Raw genomic sequence first — 22,621 nt, forward strand, 5'->3', positions numbered from 1 at the left:
AACAAAGTTGGAAGGAATGAGTTGTGAGAGAGGAGGGGTGATAAGATGGGAGGTGGTTGGAGGTAGATAGGAGAGGGCGAACAGTGAATAGAACACAGAGATTACCACTCACCCACCTGCTCCCTCACACACACACACGTGCACAAACACACATATTTGTATGTAAATATATATATATATATTTATATATATATGAATATGCATACATATACATATATATATATGTATAAATATGTGTGTGTGTATGTATATAAATATATATATAAATACGTATACATATATGATACATACAGAGATATATATTCCATCTTTCACATGAGGACATATCACTACAAGTCTATTGCCAATTGTTACATTCACTAAATTATGGGAAGAACCTACCCAGCACCTATTAAGAACTGTGACAACATATCTTCGTTCTGAATTTAATCACAAAACATTTTACAGAACATCAAAATTTAAAGTAATCTCGTTACTTTATTAGCCATCCTTTTATGAATATAGCTACCCTCTCTCAAAAATAATCACAATTAACACTTTGAAATTCAAAACATCAATTATATAAAAGACAAACAAAGTTAAAACGTAATTGGAATAACAGAAAAAAAGAAGAAAAAGGAATCAGAAACTTTGGGATTGTTGGATGTTCTCAATTAAATACAAGTTTCTATCCCACATCGTTATTATTCTCCTAAATATAACAAAAATTTTCGTTAATAATTATTATTATTATTATTTGCAATGCCGTCAAACAGAGTAAAGTTTTCATTGACCAAACCAGCATTATTGTATTCCATGACCAGCATCAAGCCCTGGCTACCAACATTTAAATCCTTGTTGCTTGGACCCCTCCAACCACTTTTGAACGGCCAATTGGTCAAAATTCTACTCCTGCTGGTTATTGTCCAAATTTCTACCTGTTTGCGTGTCTGTTTGACACTCAAAGAAATCAGTGATTCACAGAACTGGGATACATTTTTTGAAACATATTCCTTGCCCAGAGAGGAGTGTGAAAATTTGTGTGTGAGACGTTCTGCATGTCATTCATTCTCGTACGATTCTGAAGATAACCGCTGCAAATTATCGTCAAAGAACCCAACCGCAGATTATGAAAGCATAACTATTGTAAGTGGTGATTTTGTTTATACATCTATTTCAAATTGTTAATTTCTTTCTAATTATTCAATTTCTTTGTTTTTATTGTTCTATTATTATTTTGATATTTTTTTTTATGTTACTATTCTGTCTCGCAAATACAAATTAAGCAAAAATGCAAGCAGACTTAGTGAACAGAGATGTTTGTATACATACATCATTGTCATCATTGTCGTCGTCATCGTCATCGTTTAGTGTTCTCTCACCATGCTGGCTCGGGTTTGGCAAAAGCTAGCAAAGCAGAAGAATGTCCCACTCGATACTGCTCTGCTTTGGCAGGGTTTCTATGGCTGGATGCCCTTCCTAACACCAAACACATTACAGAGTGCATGGGGTGAATTTTATGTGGCACCAGCACCAGTGAGGTCACCAAGCAATTCACAAAACAACCCCACCACTCCAACCGAGGAGGAAGGTAACTTTATGCTTGGTGGGGCTAGATGTCAAAAAGATGAGATGTAGAGGAGGGCTTTGTTAGGGACAGAATGTGTGCAGTATCTTGGACATAAATGATACGTTTTCATGGCCTTAAGCGCAACAAATGGCCAATTGCTTCAGTTGTTTGTCATCTCTTTGGTGAGGCTCAACATTCAAAGATCATTTTTCAATATTCCATCTCACATCTTCCTTGGTCATCTTCTTCCACAGGTTCCATCCACATTTAGAGATCGGCACTTCTTTATACAGCTGTCTTCATCCATTCACATCACATGATCATACAAGCAGTCTTCTCTCTTGCACACTACATCTGAGGTCTTCATTTCTTTTCAGCTCTCTCGTGTCTTCTGCATTCACAGTCCATGAAACACTATACACACATGGGACTATATACACACATGGGACTATATACACACACACTATATCTGATGCTTCCTATAACTATATTATTTATAGTAATAATATTAGGGAATAAAAAATTATTCCAACCTTACAGGTAAAATTCAGAATAATATCAGACCGAATTTTGTAATATATAATATATATGTATATAACTAATTTAGAGATGAACCACCACTCTACAACTCAGTCAACGAAGAACCCGTCCAAAACCATGCTGTAAGACATATACCATATAAATACTTATTTTAATCTAAAATTTTAATAATTTTAATAATATATAATATATCATACAAAGAAACATTCATCATAAAAATATTAATCTAAAAATCAAATAAAGTATAAATTGGACAGTAAAAATTAATACAATAATATAATGTATAAAAGTATAAAAGTCAGTGCTTGTACATAGACTACGCGCATTTCATGGCTGAATTAGGACTATATAAAATCAAAAAAAAATTCTATCCAAGTTCATTAGAACGGGAAAATGATTTTACTCCCAAAATCAGTTACTCTTCAGGTCAAATTCCTAAAAAAGTACCTAAAAGTATTATAAGGAATAAAAATAAACATAAGAAATAAATAATATATAAAGAGACAAAACCTGTAAAGTAATCCCTAAGTTAACGGCATTAATATTATTATTAAAAGTTACAAGCTAAAAATATTGAAATAGAGTATTATAGTGAACAAGGTTAAATCAATATGGAAGAAGTAAATTAGTTATATATATTTATTTATTTATGTTTTTTTTTGTTCTTTGGTTTTGTTTTGAAATGAAATCTAACTTCAAGCATCTTGTAGAGATAATTTTTTAGAAACCATTTTCTGAAACTGGTAAAATTATGTTTAGTGTGTATATAGAATATACTTTGAGAGCTTGTCCTGTCATGCCTTGTAAGCTGGGAAGATTTTCTCAAGCTCTGCATATTGCTTGTCCTCTCAGTACTTTGTCCTTTACGTATGAGAGAGAGAGAGAGAGAGAGTGCGGGAGGTGAGAGGTTTGATTTGAAGATGAATTTTTGCAAGTTGCTACTTGAAGTTTCACTTTTCCAATTTTTGCATGACAGACACGCACTGACACAGAGGTGTGTGTGTGTGTGTGTTGCATCTCGTTTTTGAAATATCACTCAAGTTTGGTCAATAAAAAGTAATCTAAAGAACGACCATCACAACATTAATGAATGCAATTACCTTAACTGAACAGAAGTATGACAATAAAAAGTATGATCAAATGTAATTAACCAATGACCTATTGTTAACAACTGGAAGAAGAAACCTGACATAATACACAGAAATTGATCATCTGATCAAAGTCACACGGTGTAACTGGTAATGCAACATGAATAACAACAAAATTTTTGTATTATTTCCATATTATTGATCTGGTCTACACTAAAATGAACTGTATAACCCTTTCGTTGCTGCATTTATTTTGAGATGCTCTGTATTTCTTTCAATTACTTTAAATATTGGGTTGGTGCATAATTATTGCAGCTTTTTTTTTTCAACAAATTTTATTCAACAAATGCAATAACAATATTTAATAAAACCATCTTTAAATGACGGTCTGACCATCTGCCAAGCAAATGGGAAGCAGTAATTGCAGTAGATGGTGAATATGCTCCAGAATAATCATTTAAAGATGTTTTTGTTACATGTTGTTATTGTTTTTGTTGAATATGAGTTATTGAAAAAAGCCACAATAATTATGCACCAGCCCAATATAACAAAAAATTTAGTAAAATAACTTAGTTATCATTCAGCTAGTGTTAGGAACATAAATTGTGACTAAGGTTTGGCGGAAAATTTTAATTCAGAACTTAAGAAAACAAGACATTTGTACTACAAAGCCAGAGGCAGTTTCAGCCAGGCTGGTAATAAAAGGGTTAAATTGATTCGCTTCCATTTATTTGATTCCTCTGACTGAAAGACATAGACATGGGCGCTTGTTGAAGTACAGGGGTGTAAGTCTGGCCGTGTGATTAACCACTTCTCTTCCGGCGACAGGGTTCTTTATCTTGCTGCCACACGGTTTCTTCTGCCATTGTCACTGGTCAAGTGATACATTGTGAACAAAGCTGTTTGTGTTGCTGATCCCTAGATTTAATCCATCACTCTGCTTGCTGCCACTATCTTGACCTTGTATACTTTTTGCCATTACCACTTCTTTCCATGGATTTGAACCAGGTCTTCAATCTGAATGTTACTGACCAATATCTACATTCAATGCTGTCTTGGTGATTGTATGCGTGTATGTATGTATGTATGTATGTATGTATGTATGCATGTTTGTTTGTAATGTGTGTATGTGTATGCATGTCTCTTTTATATTTTAATTACTATAAATCTTCCACCGAGGAGGGAGCCGGTTTCGAACAAAGATACAAGGCTCTATCTTTGGGATGTAGTTAACGGGCAAATTCACATTTGGAACTTGAGAAAAGTCTTGCATATTCTTCCTGTTCCACTCACAGATTGCACTTGCAATGTATGAATCATCCGATCGATTTCTCTTTCTGAAAATCCCAGTTTATCCAGATTCTCCTTTAAGCATTTACTAACAAAACCTAGTGCTCCAATATATGTATGTATGTATGTGTGTATATATGTATGTATGTATGTGTGCAGATTTGTATGTTTTATGTATGTATTCTCATATATATAGTTACATATCTAGACATGCTCATATATATTTAAATAAGATACTTCTGTAAAGTTTTACAGATTTTTACAGTTCAAATGATTGGTTGGATCTGTAGTCTTCAAATTAGCTTTCTCCTTTCTGGTTTTGAGAAGCCTAATTTCTCAAGACTGGTATTTAGGCAGTATGTTACATATCCTAGGACCCCAATAATTACAGGTATAAACCTGAACTTGTAATCTGTGTAAAGTAAGTGTAGATTGCTCAATAGTTCAGCATAGGTGTTCTCTTTTTCACTGATCTTCAGTTTTATGCTAACATCCACTGGGCAACTAATTTCCACAACTGTGCACAGTTTCTCTTCTCTATCCCAAATCACTATGTCAGGTCTGTTGTGCTTACATTTTATTGAGGTCTTCACTGGGACATTCCACCAGGATTCCTTTTCATTATGAGTAGCTATGGCTTCTACCATATTATAGGTTTTTATTTCTTTGTCCTTCGGATTAGCCTTCAGATAGATTTCATTATGTATGCATGCATGTATGTATTTATGTATGTTTATGTGTATGAATGTTTGTATATAGTGAAAGCATGTGGCTAAGTCTTTAGAGCATTCGGCTCACAATCGTAAGATTGTGAGTTCAGTTCCTGGTGGTGCATTGTGTCCTTGAGCAAGACCCTTGGTGTCACGTTGCTCCAGTCCACTCAGCTGGCAAAAATGAGTTCTACCTTCGATTCAAAGGGCCATCCTCACCACCTTCTGTGTCTTTCTGAATCTCTCTGAGAACTACAATAAGGGTACACATATCTGTGGAATACTCAGCCATTTGTATGTTAATTTCGTGAGCAGGCTGGAGAGTCAGGCCATACCTTTGTGTATATGTTTGCAAGGGTGTGTTTACGTAGCATATATTCTTTTTCTTTTATTTGTTTCAGTCATTTCACTGCGGCCATGCTGGAGCACCACCCTTAGTCAAACAAATCGATCCCAAGATTTATTCTTTGTAAGCCTAGTATTTAGTCTATCCGTCTCTTTTGCCAAACCGCTAAGTTATGGGGACGTAAAGACACCAACATCGGTTGTCAAGCGATGGCGGGGGGACAAACACAGACACAAAGACATATATATATATATATAGATATACGACGGGCTTCTTTCAGTTTCCATCTACCAAATCCACTCCCAAGGCTTTGGTTGGCCCAAGGCTATTGTAGAAGACACTTGCCTAAGATGCTACACAGTGGGACTGAACCCGAGACCATGTGGTTGGTAAGCAAGTTATTTACCACACAGCCACTCCTGTATACGAACATGAATGAGTGTGGTTTGTATGGAGATGTCCATGCTTGGACATTTCATGACTGAACTTGATCCTTCTTTATTGACAAAGATCAATGTTCCTCACAGTAAATAACGCAAGCATGAGAAAGAAATCAATGACAATGATGGTGGCAGTGGTGGTAATGGCGGCAGTGGTGTAGGAGATTGTGGTTTTGGTGGTGGTGGTGGTGGTTGTGGCGGCAGTTGCGACGGTAGTGGCTGCGACAGCAACAGCAGCGGTGGTGGTGGCAGCTAAACCACTGATGTGGTTGCAGTTGTCCTTCTTTATGAGCCATGTTGTATCCTCCATCTCAACACTTCTCATTTCTAGAACAATTCCTATCACTATACTACTCGTGTCATACTATACAATCCCTTTCTCTGATTTGGGTACATGCAAACTTCCCTTCACTGGGTGCTCTATTCTCGTTCTCCCCAGAACGTCTCACAACCATCTTATCTCTTACTCACTCCTTTGGTGCACTCTTTGATAAAGCGGCAAGCCATCTGGAGTCATCCTGCAATGGGCTAATGACTTACTAATTTCCCACTTACTGAAACTTTAATCTACTTATTTTGTCTCTCTCTCAAGATGAAGCCCCAGGGCAGCTCCCCCTTCTGTAGCCTCCAATTATTTCGTAGATATCTTGAATCTCCTAAGATGACCTACGACCCCTTCTCTTACACTGACCTCAACCTTTGAATATAACCTATGTAAGAACTAGTGACCTGCTTCACCTTGGCCACTTTTCCCAAACCCACCCTCACAGCCTTTTCCATGATTTTGGATGCTGAGTTCAATGTGAGTCTCAGCCAGGTGAAACAGTACAACCTGTTCTTGTATTTCTCCAACTGATACCTTCATAATTTCTCAGCCACCTGAAGCTGCAGATCTGCTGAATTTAGGTCAAATAATTGTAGACACCTCTATCACTTTCCCCCATTCTTGCAATGTCTTCACAGACAACTGCAGTTCTTACTTGCATCTGACCACTGCCCGACAAACTTCATCCAGAATAAGACAACAATTTAGAAGAGTTACTGAGAATCAAACTTCTTTGCTGGATTTTTTCCAGTTCTCTGAGTTCTGAGTTCAAATCCCAGAGTATTTGGTTCTACTTTCCATTTATCTAGTGTTAAGTACCAAAGTTGATTCTTCTGTTTTGCAGACTTTATCACTATTGGAATCACCCACATTGCATATTGAGAAAGATCGTGGGAAGCCACTTATAGCATCCTTTTCTCCAAACTGGAAAAAGGCTGGGTGAGGAGCTAGCAACTTCTCATAGTAAAACTGGTGTATCCTTGGAACCTTCCAGCGATGGCTTAATCTATCAAAATACAGTGCAAATAATAAAGAAATGGTTGTATATTTACCATATTCAATGTGATTATCCTGTTTGCATTCTACTGTTTTTTTTTTTTTCATTATTATCTTGTCATGATTATGAACTCTCAGAATCCATCCGTCCTTTCATTCACCCACTATTTCTTGGAGTATCATGAAGGTAAAGTCCTTGAGCACCTCATTTATAGGGTCCTATTTGAAGCAGCTGTCATTACATTTTCTGGTTGGATTCCCAACCTTGACCAACTGAGGCCATGGTTATTGTCCGACCATCTCGTTCTTGGTCTGCCCCTTGGTCTTCTGCTGGTTGGCTTGGCTTGGAGAATCCGTCTTGTGATTCTTTCCTGTGACATTCTAAACACTTGTCTGTAGTACAAGATCTGTGCCTGCCAATGCAGTGTCATGGCTTGACCTAGAGGGTCTCCTTCATCTCTGAGCTACACATCCTATCAAATATTCTCAGAATCTTTGTGTTTAACTTTTATCTTATTATAAATTTTATTATAATTCCTACTTTCTCCATATCTTCACAGATAACAAGCTCACCTTGTATTTATCGCCCTTGTGCTGCAGACGAAATGTGTGTAAACGCAAACAGGTCCGGTCATTTTTGTTTCCCATTGGGTAAGTAATGGTAAAGCTTAGTTTCCAACTCCTTCTCAAGAAATGGCTTGTTGAGCAATTAGAGCAGAGATAGTTCTGAAAGAAGCATGAAATGGTGTGAAGGAATTAATGTTTACCTTTCTCTTTGTATAAGTTGCTCTGTCGAAGATTTGGTATTTTGACTTACTTGTGACACATGTCTGAAGAAAGTTTACAGACTCAGACATGGCTGTGAGATTTAAAAGCTGACTTCCCAACCATATTGTTTCAGATTCACTCCCAATGTGTAGGACATTGGGCAAAGGACTTCTATAACACTGAGCTGACCAATGTGTTATGTATGAATTTTGTTGACAGAAATTGTGAGGAAGCCTATGTACATATATATATGTATGTGATATATATATATATATATATATATATATATATATATAACACCCTGAAACTAGTCTAGTCTGCAGATGCCAAACCAGCAGGGGGACACTGCTGACCTCCCCTGTTCGAAGGTTATAAAGGACACAGGTTTCGTGTGTCACATAGCTAGCTAGAGGCGATGGCTTCTTGGAGCTAATTCACGGCAGCTTTCGTCCTAATTTTGGGACTGCCATGTTGGCTTGGCGATAACTATTAATTTCCAGTACCGCTGCCGTAGTCTCCTTTAGAGAGACTTAGAGATATTAATAACTCTATTTCTGAAAACCAGTGGATAGATTCCACTGAAATTAGATAAATAACCTTCGAGCAGATAGTCAGCAGCGCCGCCTGGCTAAGGCTTGGCTACTCTGCATTGACAAGGGGCAACACCCTGAAACTAGTCTAGTCTGCAGATGCCAAACCAGCAGGGGGACACTGCTGACCTCCCCTGTTCGAAGGTTATAAAGGACACAGGTTTCGTGTGTCACATAGCTAGCTAGAGGCGATGGCTTCTTGGAGCTAATTCACGGCAGCTTTCGTCCTAATTTTGGGACTGCCATGTTGGCTTGGCGATAACTATTAATTTCCAGTACCGCTGCCGTAGTCTCCTTTAGAGAGACTTAGAGATATTAATAACTCTATTTCTGAAAACCAGTGGATAGATTCCACTGAAATTAGATAAATAACCTTCGAGCAGATAGTCAGCAGCGCCGCCTGGCTAAGGCTTGGCTACTCTGCATTGACAAGGGGCAACACCCTGAAACTAGTCTAGTCTGCAGATGCCAAACCAGCAGGGGGACACTGCTGACCTCCCCTGTTCGAAGGTTATAAAGGACACAGGTTTCGTGTGTCACATAGCTAGCTAGAGGCGATGGCTTCTTGGAGCTAATTCACGGCAGCTTTCGTCCTAATTTTGGGACTGCCATGTTGGCTTGGCGATAACTATTAATTTCCAGTACCGCTGCCGTAGTCTCCTTTAGAGAGACTTAGAGATATTAATAACTCTATTTCTGAAAACCAGTGGATAGATTCCACTGAAATTAGATAAATAACCTTCGAGCAGATAGTCAGCAGCGCCGCCTGGCTAAGGCTTGGCTACTCTGCATTGACAAGGGGCAACACCCTGAAACTAGTCTAGTCTGCAGATGCCAAACCAGCAGGGGGACACTGCTGACCTCCCCTGTTCGAAGGTTATAAAGGACACAGGTTTCGTGTGTCACATAGCTAGCTAGAGGCGATGGCTTCTTGGAGCTAATTCACGGCAGCTTTCGTCCTAATTTTGGGACTGCCATGTTGGCTTGGCGATAACTATTAATTTCCAGTACCGCTGCCGTAGTCTCCTTTAGAGAGACTTAGAGATATTAATAACTCTATATATATATATATATATATATATATATATATATGCACACACACACACACACACACACACACACACACACACACACACACACACACACACACACACACGTGTGTGTGTATTTGTCATACAGACATACACTATGACAGCCATCACTGCTTGACAACTGGTGTTTGTTGGTTTATATATCTTAGCAACTTGGCAAGAGAGCTTCGGTAAATACCAGACATACATAAAAAAGAAAAACATAAGTCCTGGTATCGATTTCTTTTCCTAAAACCCATCAATGTGGTGCCCCAGCATGGCCACAGTCCAATAACTGAAACAGTAAAAAATAAAAGGTAGCATTTTTATCCATGATCCTTTCTGTTGGCTCTAATCAGATCTTATCATGTAAAGCAGTTGTGTTCTTTTGTTTTTTAATACATGTTAATTCATTCATCACTGATCCAGTATAACACAGTACATGCAATTGTGAACCATGTCAGGTTTATAGTAAAGGTTGTTTGCCAACATAACATCGCAGTCCTGGTTTAGGACTAATGTTGCTGTAATTTAGCCCCAGGAGACATCGTCTCCAGCTGGCTATACAACACAATTTGTGTCTTTATATTTTCGAACAAAGGAAGATGTTGTTTTAAGCTGAGTGGGGGTGCCAGATTCCCTTGTTTGAAAATATAACTTAAAGTAAAAATTGTTTCAATGGGAATCAATCGAACTTGTATCACGATCTCAGTTAGCTTGAAAACTGCAACTAATCTTCCATATTTCATTTTGTTTTTTTTTAGATATTGACTGTGGATACCCTTTGCAATATAGAAATATGCTCCATGATGTTCCTAGCACAAAATACTCGAATGAAGTTCAGTATTTCTGCAAAGTAGGCTATAGATTTACAGAGGGAGAAAATACTTCAACATGTCTTTTAAGTGGAAAATGGTCTGCTGTGCATGCAGAATGCCAACGTAAGTCGTGTGTTTTATGTATTTACATGTGTATGCGGGTGTATAAAGTACAGTCTCTAATGGGTGACTCTGGTTGCATAACAAAGCTAGTTTTTTTAGGCATCTCTATCAGGGGTTCTCAACCCTTTTACATATGAGCTAGATCCAAAATCTGGATTTTTTTAGTGGTGGTGGTGGTGGGGGAGAGTAAAACGTAGACCAATTAAAGAAACATTTATTATATTTATAGAGAGAAGATTGTTGGGAGCCACTGGAAGGACCCTTGAGGGCCGCGTGCTCTCTTGGGGCTGTGGTTGAGAACCGTTTGTCTATGTAGTCACCAGTAGATATAGACACTTTCTCAGCTCCTTCATCCTTGATCCAGTAACATATCCATCATATGATAACAGGAGAGAGAGAGAGAGAGAGAGAGAGAGAGAGAGAGAGAGACTGAGAGGCAAGGAGAAAGAGAAACAGAGAGAGAACGACAGACAGACAGATTATATCAACATCCAGTTGGCACTCATTTATGTCTCAGTAGGGCTGGAACAACAACAAATGAAGGGCCTTGCTCAAGAACATGATGCATCGCCTAATCCTGGAACTGAACAACCATATCTCAGCAGTTATTCACTGTGTGCCCTAAGTACACATATTCATTTACCCCCTCAGTTTCATTGCTTCCCACCTCTATTTCACCTTGTGTTGTGTTTTTGGACTGTGTGTATTTTGCTTTTAAGGTTGATTTATGGATGTTCAACACTATCAGCATTGTATGTAGCTGATCTGTTGTTTCAGCGATGAGTACAATGCCATCAGTGAATTGGACATGTCTTAGTAGTTCACTGTTGATGTTGACATCAACATTTGGGCAGGATGGAAGTGTTTAGCTCAGTAATGGATGTGCTCAAAGGAAAACTGGACAAGCCCTTTCGTGCCAGTCTCTTTATTTGCACTGTTCTACCAGCGCACGTTTACACACGTGAGTTGTGGGATACTACGAAATAGGAAAGACCATGGAAAGAACCATGCTTGGAGTATTGTTTTGAGAGCAAATCTACAATGAGGTAAATCCGAGGAAGCAACGGAGTGAGGAACATAATCTCAGAATACAGAAAGCGCAAGTTCCACTGGGTCGGACGTGCTGCAAGGTTTACAAACAACAAGTGGGTCTGTGCAATTTTTGATTCAAGAGATCGAAAAGGTCATTTAGAAGGCCTCCACAACAACAACAAGAAGATTTTATTTAACAATTTGGGACAAAATGATAAAGAATGATGCAATAAAAAAACAACTGAAAGCACATTGTGATCACTGGTGTATGACAACGTCTTTTAGTTCTGTTGAGACACTGATAAATATGTATGTATGTATGTATGTATGTATGTATGTATGTATGTATGCATGCATGCATGCATGTATGTATGTATGTATGTATGTATGTATGTATGTATGCATGTATGTATGTATTCAGCTATACTAATGCTCCATTAACAATACCCACCTTTTTCGTATTGTGTATTTACCCAAATGAAACTGAAAACGTTTATATCCTGTGTTTTTCGTGTGATTACATGAGTGTGTCACGTATTCTGCTCATGACAATCAAACAGATCAATGTTGACACATTTCTAATGATTTTGCATCAAGTCTGTTCTGTTTCAACGTGTTTAAAATATTTTTGCTTATATAGTGGTTATGCTACTTCTGTCTACTAAATTCCACTCATAAAATGTTGGTCAACCAACTGAACTGCTTCTACCAGCTGATACTGTCTTCCATTTACTGCAATGTATTTAACTGAATATATCTTTGCAAAAATGTTCATCTTTCTCTAATCCTGGTAAGCTGCATGATCTGTTGATTACCTTTGGATTCCATAGTAATAATCTCATAAAAAAAAAGTTAATTTTTCCTTAAATATGGTGCAACTCATTTCTAGATAAATGTTTCATCCAGGGACATCTTATTTCATATTTTGTATTCTTTTTTACTCTTTTACTGGTTCCCAATAATGAAATGAAGTCCTGATTGATTTTATACCTGAAATTGTCATTGTCTTCTTAAATTAGAAATCGAATGTGGAACTCCTGCTGTTATACCAAATACTACTATGGTTGTTGATGGAGCGGCCATCGATCCAAGTGATGTACCTCACACTTACCTAAGTCAGGTGACATATCGCTGTCTTGAAGATTATGTCAAAATAAATGGATCTGTAACATCCACATGTCAGCTAGATTCTCATTGGGCAGCTGCCACTATCCAGTGTCTTTGTAAGTACAACTATATTCTTTTTTTCACAGGTTTCGATCATTGAAGTTCGGCCATGCTGGGGCATGACCTGCAATAGTTACTTTCATGTAACTCCAGGGATTCCTTTATTGACCAGTTCATACTTGGAGCAAAAAGAAGCAATTGGCAAAGTTTATTTTTTTTGTAATTCAAAAAGTAAAGTTTTCATCCATGTTAATGCTTTAAAATTTAATTTTACATATTCAAAATTACTTAAAAGAAAGTTTACATTAAAGGAGTAATCAAGCATGGTTGTGTGGTAAGAAGCTTGCTTCCCAAGTATTTGGTCATGGGTTCAGTCTCACTGTGTGACACCTTGGGCAAATATCTTCTACTATAGCTTCAAGCTGACCAAAGCCTTGTCAGTGGATTTGGGAGATGGAAACTGAAAGAAGCCCATTTTAGATATATGTCTGTGTGTGTGCTAGTGTTTGTCCCTCACCATCACTCAACAAACAATGGTAGTGTATTTTCATGCCCGTAACTTAGCAGTTGAATAAGGACCAATACTTGGAAAAAAGGTTCATCATCATCATCATCGTTTAACGTCCGCTTTCCATGCTAGTATGGGTTGGACGATTTGACTGAGGACTGGTGAAACCGTTCATTCGACTGGAATTCTTCAAGGCTGTGCCCCAGCTTAGCTGCAGTCTAATGACTGACACAATTAAAAGAGAGCACCTAATTAAAAGAGAGCACCTAATTAAAAGAGAGCACCTAAATTTTTTGTTAGAATAAAACATTGATTCATTTAAAAAATTAAAAGCCAGTAACATTTTTCCTGCTTTCATTCACCTCCAGGATGGCAAAAGTGTCCATTAGCTCAGTTTTCTCTCTACTTTCTCAAACTTTGCAACAAGAAGCTTTTGTAGATAAGAAGAAAAGAGAAACCAAAGATTGAAATGCAAATCAAAACAAAAATGGGCAACGAGGAATGTCATCATTATTTTGACTCCACGTCTTATGAACTGTAGGGGTGAATGACTGGATGTACCATTCTGAAGAAATTTTTCTGTTTCCCATGTCTGTTATTTTGTCAGCATAAGAATACGTGGTCAACTCCTGGCTACTGGGATTTGCATAATTTGATTTTAGTTTTGACAAAGCAATAAAATCTTAGAACCATCTAAATTCTGTAATTGCTCTGAAAACCTGTAGGTGACAACAAATTGATACAGCGATTGATCACTGGAAAGTAGCTTCAATTCAGTTCCATTTGAGATCAGTTGAGAAAAATCTTGATATATTGAAGAGGTTAATTCACTGTATTGAAATTTTGTGCTGTGAAGAATTATAATTTGGAGGACATGATGAAACTGAAGAATCAAACAATATTTTCTGTTTATATGTGAAGTTGTAGTGGAAGATTACTTTTAGATTTTGTGAAGAAAAATGCCAACAGACCATTTTCTGAACTTTCAAGTGATATTCAAAAAAACAGCATTTGTTGCTGTTATTTTTGATAAGACTATGGCCCTTCTGAAGAAATCTCCATTGTCACATGTTTTGAAATTTGTTGATGAGAAAAAAATGGCCTCAAGAAAGGTTTTCGGATACGTCAATGTCAGTAAAGACAGAAAAACTGCATCACTAACAGAAGTTTGAAAATCTATTAATGAATTCAGTTATGGCCAAAAGTTCATCACACAAACTTATGATGAAACGAGCATGATGGCTAGGTATTTGAAGAGAGCACAAGCAAAAATAAAGGAGATTTTTCATGTGAATACCATATTCGTACATTGCTAAGCACATTCACTTAATTTGGTACAAAGAGAAGAGAGATTAATTTGATCTTCATTTCCATCAATAAAGACCTTATTAACTGTTTCGTTACTGTATTTATTTTGAGATGCTCTGGGTTTCTTTCAATTAATTATAAATATAACAAAGAATTTAGTAAAATAACTTAGTTATCATTAAGCTAGTGTTAGGAACATAAATTGTGACGAAGGTTTGGAGGAAGATTTTAATTCAGAACTTATGAAAACAAGACATTTGTACTACAGAGCCAGAGCCGGTTTCAGCCGGTTTCAGCCGGTTTCAGCCGGGTTGGTAACGAAAGGGTTAAGAAGATGAAAGTAGAGCATGGTGCAGATATATTTTATAACAAAGTGTTTGATGGATTTGCCAAAAAGAAACAAAGAATTGAACTGATTCATAAATAAATTTTAAACAGCTCATTATTTGTAGGTTCTATTATTTTCTCAGATTTCTCTTGTAACCAATAATGGTCATCATGGCAGGCCAGTCACCAGGGTATTGTTAATGAAGGAACATCAGATCCAGTGGAAAGGGGTATCAAGCCTGCCGCGTGGCCTCTTTGTAGAAGAGCACATTAAAATTAGTTCATATCACATTCACAGATAGAGGGGCAACAAATAATTTTTGGTGAGTAGGAGAGTAAAGCTCTATTGGCCTGCATTATGGACCCTTTACCACTGATGTGTGCATGTGTGTTTCTGTCTATGTTCCCCACCACTGCTTGACAACCAGTCTTGATGAATTTATGCCACCATAATTTAGCCTTTTGCCCAAAGAGACAAATAAAATAAATACCAGGTTTAAAAAAAAAGAGGAAATAAGACCTGAGGTCAATTTGATTGATTAAAAGTTCTTCAAGATGATGCCCCAGCATGGCCACAGTCTAATGACTAAAGCAAGCAAACAATGAAAGATAAATGGTAAAATTAATAGAGACATTTTTTCCCTTAAAATTAGATGTCAAATGTGCCGATCCTCCCAGATTACCGGACACTACATTGTCCTTGAATGGAGAAAGCGTGGCACCATCAGAGGTACCTGGCAAGTTTAACACTAGGGTGACATACAACTGTAGTGAATATAATGTTTATAGAAGTGGATCTACTAGTTCTGTGTGTCAGTTAAATTCAACATGGTCAAATGTCTCCATACAGTGTCTCTGTAAGTACAACATCATTTCTTTCTCATTTTGATCACTGAACTGTGACAATGATGCTGCATCAAGTTCAGGTGTTATTCCATTCGCTTATAACAGTTCCAATACATACATCAGTCATTCTCGTTTGGACGATGCCTAATTCTCAAAGACATAAACACAACAGAGACATAGATACACAAACGCACAAGCACCGTACATTCATACGTCAGGTTTGTACCTGTAATTATTGGGGTCCTGGGATATGTAACACACTGCCTAAAACCAATCTGGAGAAATTAGTCTTCTCAAAACCAGAAAGGAGAAAGCTAATTCAAAGACTAAAGATCTAAAGCCATCACTGGAACTGTAAAAATATGTAAAACTTTCCAGAAGTTTAACATTTAAATATATATGAGTATGTCTAGATATGTGACTATATGCATGAGAATACATACTTACAAAAATACCCAGTTGTTGGTGTTGAATTTCCAATGAAGGAGCCTTGGATCCAGGTTAGAAACCAGCTCTTTCACTATTGGCAAGAAATCTCGAAATGGAACTGAAGAATGACTACACATATATGAGAATGTACATACAAACAAATATGCACATATATTTTATATATGTGTATAGATGTGTGGTGAAGAAGTTCTCTTAGCATCCACTTGGTTTCATGTTCAGTTATTTTGCATGATACTTTGGGGAAGTATCTTCTGTTATCATTTTCGGCCAACCAATGCCTTGTAAGTGAATTTGAAAGACAGAAACTGCCTGGAATTCCCTCATATATATACATACATACATATATATATATAAAAATTTAAGGAATGGAGAAAACGCATACTTTATTCCTACATATGTTTCAAAGGATTACAACCTGTGTGATCCATAGGGATCTGTGATATTAAAATTGTAACCTTCTCATCAGGGAAAGCATGGGAATCATCTCAAACGTAAGACATTATGACCGAGTATACATAGGTTGTAATCCTTTGAAACATGTAGGAATAAAGTATGCAATTATAACATACGTTTTCTCCATTCCTTAAATTTTTAAATATACTCAAATACCCAAAATTTCAAGGAGTTCCTGCCTTAAAAACAGGAACAACACCAAAGTTATTTTGTGTTCTTTGCTACATTGGTTTCTATTAACCCATTTATTCTATCCGAAGAATTATTATTCATTAAGATAGAAGAAATACATATAATTATACATATATATATATATATATATATATATATATATATATATATATATATATATATATATATATATATATATATACACACACATACATGAGATGGTATCAAAGAGTTCTTTGACTAGTTATGCTTGACAAAATATAACTTATTTAACATCAACCCCTTCAAAATAGTCACTTTGTGCAGCAATACATTGGTCCCAGCATTCCTGTTGCTTTTTGAATCCAGCCTGGAAGTCATTTTCCATGAGTCAAGGATCTTCTGTGATTCGCTCTGGATCTCAACAACGGTGTTAAAACGGCAAGCTTTGAGCTGCATTTTCATGTTGGGGAGTGCTCCCCCACTGTGCCATATCCTTGCCAACCAGCAAACACACAAGGCCACATGCATTAAGTGTATCTAATCGATGAAGAGGGTCATCTATATTGGAGAAGAAGGGAATTTAAAGGCAGGTGAGAATATTGTGACCTCCATTAGCTAGTCACATCATTCATGTAGACATGCTTCATGTGACAGAGCATGCGGTCTGCTGGCGTTAGATAGTTGACTTTATAATCCAGCAATGACAGGAGCCTACATCAGTATGGTTAAGTGGATAAAATATCGACCATTCCTTGAACATATCATGGGTCTTTTACTATAGAAATTAGCTTCCATATTTTTTATTGATATTTGCTTTTACTCATCCTGTTGGTATATTGAATTGTTATGTGAAATTAATTGTTACTTTCTTCCTAAAATTAGATGTCAAGTGTGGTCGTCCTCCCAAGATAACTGATGCTGAATTTCAAGTTAATGGAAAAAGCACAAGTAGGACAGATGTACCTGACAAATATAACAGTAGAGTGACTTACAAGTGTAAAGATGGTTTTAACTATGCTGATGGACCTCAGACTTCTGAGTGTCGGTTAGATTCAAAATGGTCTAAAGTCATCATGGTGTGTTCCAGTAAGTACAACATCATTTCTTTCTCATTTTGATCACTGAACTGTGACAATGATGCTGCATAAAGTTCAGGTGTTATTTCATTCGCTTATAACAGTTCCATTACATACATCAGTCATTCTCGTTTGGACGACACTTAATTATCAAAGATATAAACACAACAGATACATACATACATACACACACATACATACATACATAAAAACACATACACACACACACACACATACATGCATACATACATACAGTTGTGGAAATTAGCGACCCAGCAGATGTTAACATAAAGCTGAAAAAGTAAAAAAGAGAACAGCTACACTGAACTATTGAGAAATCTGCAGTTATTCTATCCAGATTATAAGCTCAGGTTTGTACCTGTAACTATTGGGACACTGGGATATGTAACACACTGCCTAGAAATTAGGCTTCTCAAAACCAGAAAAGAGAAAGCTGATTCAAAGACTACAGATTCAATCCATCACTGGAACTGTAAAAATCTGAGCATGTCTAGATATGTGACTATATGCATGAGGATACATACATAAAACATACAAATCTGCACATACATACATACATACATACATACTTACAAAAATGCCCTGTTGTTGCTGTTAAAACTCCAATAAAGGAACCTTGAATCAAGGTTAGAAACCAGTTCTTTCTCTATTGGCAAAAAATCTTGAAATAAACATGAACAATGACATAAATACACACACACACAAACACAAACACACACACACACATGCCTGCATGTATGCATAGTGGAAATAAAACCATTTAATTCTAAGCAACATCTCACGTTTGGCCTCCCCCATCACTGATGATGTCTCTTATGGCATCTAAGGCTTGCAAGGGACTTACAAATCATTCCACACTGACCACATGTCAGCCGTCCAGCAGCATCTGGATAGTGGGATCTACAATGCCAACTGAGTCAACTGACCAACTCATACACTCTGCTATAGAAGTTGCATCACAGGTCATGCTGGACATCACATGGGTAGACAGGGGTACCTCTTTGACTTCTCTTGTGGCTGGGTTGGTCTGCCTTCGAGAAGCAGACACCACCACACGTGTCATACAAAAGAAACTTGTTCATGCCCTTCACAAGAAGAGGGTGCACACCCTCCATATATTTACCCGCACATTTCCACTCAGTGTATGCAACCCTGTTGTTTTGAGACTCTTTCACAACAGTATCAACCAGATTTCTCCACAGCTCCTTGTCCTATGCAAGATCTTCCCAGGTGTCTTGACAGTTTTAAATGTGTCTAAGACTGTCTTCAAAAAACTTGCATGGCTTGCACTAAGGACAATTTCCTTACTCCAGCCTGCCATAAGGTATCTGTTGTGACATGCAGGTATCCTCTAAACAAACAAGATGACCGAATTGTCTAAATTAATGCTTCATTATAAAGAACTCGTTACTCATCATCTCCACTGACAGCAGTACTCTCGTATCTGGTACATGCGGTCAGCATGAGATCTTCAGGACATTACACAGGTATCGCTGATGAAATTTCTCAACTCATTCAAAATGCCCTCAAGAGGTTTACAAGGTCTTGCATCCAAACAAAAGCACTGTTAAGACACATACTTCATAGACCACAAATTTCATTGTTACTTTCATGTCTAACTGCAACCAAAGCCTCGATTCAAGCTGTCCAAACACACCATAGACCTTAGAAATTCTATAACCAACCTCTTCGTCAGGTGTATTAAATATAGATAGTGTACAACCAAGGCAGACTAACATATCCATGACTTTTAGCTTTTCACCCTTGACGTATATCAATGGTTGGATAAATGGTTTCCTCTGGTATTGGTTGCAGCATAATTGCAATCTTCTCTAAAGTCCCAACTCATCACATGATGACTGACAAGCAGTCACAGGTTTTCTTCAGTGTGAGTTACGAGATCACAGTCATCAACATTCAGATCACAAACGAATGTCACGGAGGATTTGGATACTTTCCTGTTGTATGGATGTAGATACCAGCATGTATGTGTTCACCACTGACCACTATTTGACTTGCTTGGACCAAATGACAACAGCATGCAACATTGAGGAGAAAAATACAGGTTTTCCTTCAGAAGAAAAGTCACGAGTCAACTTCTACCATGTATGCTTTTATGCTTTTACTCGATCCAGTCATTTCACTGTGGCCATGCTGGAGCAGTGCCTTTAGTTGAAAAAATCGACCCCAGGACTTATTCTTTGTAAGCCCAGTACTTGTTCTATCAGTCTCTTTTGCTGAACTGCTAAGTTACAGGGACATGAACACACCAACATTGGTTGTCAAGTGATGGTGGGGGGACAAACACAGACACGCAAATACATACATACATGCATGTTTCCATCACCAAATCCACTCACAAGGCTTTGGTCAGTGCAAGGCTATAGTAGAAGACACTTGCTCAAGGTACCATGCAGTGGGACTGAACCTGGAATCATGTGGCTGGAAAGCAAGCTTCTTACTACACAGCCACTCCTGCATCTGTTGATTATTTGTTCGATATATTTAAGAAGCATTAGTACAGAACGTATTGTTCATATGTTCTTTTCTACTCTAGGCACAACGCCCTAAATTTTGGGGGACAGGGCCAGTCGATTAGATGAACCTCAATATGCAACTGGTACTTATTTTACAAATCCTGAAAGGATGAAAGTCAAAGTCGACCTTGGTGGAATTTGAACTCAGAATGTAAAGACAGATGAAATACCGCTAAGCATTTCGCCCAACATGCTAACGTTTCTGTTAGCTCGCCGCCTTGGTATTGATTATATAGTATATTGATTATATAATATATATAATCAATATATTATATTGATTATATATTAATATACTGTGTTTAAAATTTTATCTGTTTCTACAAGATAATAATAACATTGAAGTAATTTAGTGTGTTTAAATTTGTCTTATAAATTGTTTCCACAGGAACTGATGGATAGATTTTGGAAATTTTTGGAAACATCACATTTGTCTGTGCTCACTGCTGATTATTATTTGACTTACAGGGCTCATAATGAATATTATTCCAAATTGACAACAGCATGCAGCATTGAGGGGGAAAATACAATTTCCCACCAGAAGAAAAGTCAAGGATGAAAACCAAGTACAACATGACTATTTTGACCGTTTATCTATTATTACCTATTGTTGATTCTGTTGACCATTATCACTTCCACTGCAATAAATGCTTATAAATTTAGTCACTTCTCTAAACCTTAAAAATATTCATTTACTTGTTTCACTCATTGCGTTTATGCCATACTGGGGCACCACCATCAAGACGTCTTATCTATCCTGTCAATCCAAGTATATATTTCAGTTTGGCACTGATTTTATCATTTGCTGTTTACTGAATTGCTAAGTTTCACTTTCACATAAGGAGCACGACTCAAACACTGGTAATCATAAGCACAAAGATATAAGTGCACATACGAGAAGAATAAAATGTACCAGCTCTGTTTTTGAGTATTTAGATCACAAAATGAAATATCGTCCTTGAACCAATCTATTTTATTTTCAGGCCGTTCAATCTAAAATTCTTTATACTCACATAATATCGGTGTATGACGAGAAGAATCAAATGTACCAGTTCTGTTTCTGAGTATTCTTCATACTTATCTTATGAACCTCAGTGTCACTTAAAGTGGACGTGCCAAGACGATTAAAATGACAGCTAGAAACAAAACATTAAAATCCATTTAGTCACACATTCTGCTGTTGCTACCAATGTACCACTGCTGAGTGAGCCAACATGCTTACGTGCTTGCCTTCTCTATAATCTGGCTTTTTGCTTATTGTTTAAAACCCTATAACAATAATAGATTTTTAAAACAATTAGATAAACCATAACTTTTCAATTTTATTTGTAAATGCTGAACAGCAGTTTGTTAATTCTTAACTGGTTATCTTGTTTTTATATGTATTTCACCAGAGCACCTTTCAATAAATAATAAATAATATCGTGTGAATTTTGCTGGTTTGTGTTTTCATTGTAAATTTTAATGTTAAGAGATTTTGTCAAAGTTCCCACAGGGCTACAATATGAAACTCCTTAATTTCAACAGAAGCACGAAGACTACAACAGCAATGATGACAATATCTCAGACCAAACACAGTAAGCATGTATGTATGTATATATGTAGGTAGGTGGGTGGGTAGGTAGGTAGGTAAGATGGATAGATAGATAGAGAGAGAAAGAGGGATAGAGAGGGGGATTTGAATAATAAAGTCAATTGATATTTCAAATGCATTTATGTATGTTTCTAAAGGTTACATAACATGTACAGGGGGTTCCATTAAAAGAACTGTATTGTATGTAGAGTTAGCCCATTAACATACTGTAAAGCTAGGAATGTAGTCTATAGAATAAGATGTACAGAGGGACAGTGCAGAAACAAAACAATGACATGCATAGCAGAGACAGCATGTAGTATAGAAGTGCGGGTTAATGAGCATTGGAGAGAACTCAAGGAAGAGAAGAGCTTGTCAGTACTATACCAACACACTGAGTGGGAACATAGGGGCTCACTCAACAACAGCCATAAAGAGAAAGATTGCAGGCCCGAATATTGTAAACAGTACCTTATTCTTATTTCTTTACTGCCCACAAAGGGCTACACACAGAGGAGAC

General features: G+C 37.1%; 1 protein-coding gene across 2 annotated transcripts; it reads left to right on the top strand.

Moving 5' to 3' along the window:
• Positions 1-280: 280 nt before the first annotated feature.
• LOC106871589 (membrane cofactor protein) lies at positions 281-21,959 on the top strand. 2 transcript variants are annotated; one of them, XM_014918105.3, is made up of 7 exons: positions 281-1,125; positions 7,845-7,935; positions 10,477-10,653; positions 12,705-12,908; positions 15,649-15,852; positions 17,780-17,983; positions 20,917-21,959. In XM_014918105.3, the coding sequence occupies exons 1-7, from the start codon at positions 742-744 to the stop codon at positions 20,928-20,930; spliced, it is 1,278 nt and encodes a 425-aa protein (XP_014773591.2). In that variant the 5' UTR covers positions 281-741; the 3' UTR covers positions 20,931-21,959. The 2 variants fall into 2 exon arrangements, with proteins under 2 accessions (XP_014773591.2, XP_014773590.2); XM_014918104.3 differs by having other exon boundaries at positions 286-1,125; positions 20,997-21,959.
• The last annotated feature ends 662 nt before the right edge of the window (positions 21,960-22,621 follow it).

This window comes from Octopus bimaculoides, chromosome 7 (genome assembly GCF_046866305.1).
Source record: "Octopus bimaculoides isolate indiv1 chromosome 7, ASM4686630v1, whole genome shotgun sequence".
Lineage (NCBI taxonomy): Eukaryota > Metazoa > Mollusca > Cephalopoda > Octopoda > Octopodidae > Octopus > Octopus bimaculoides.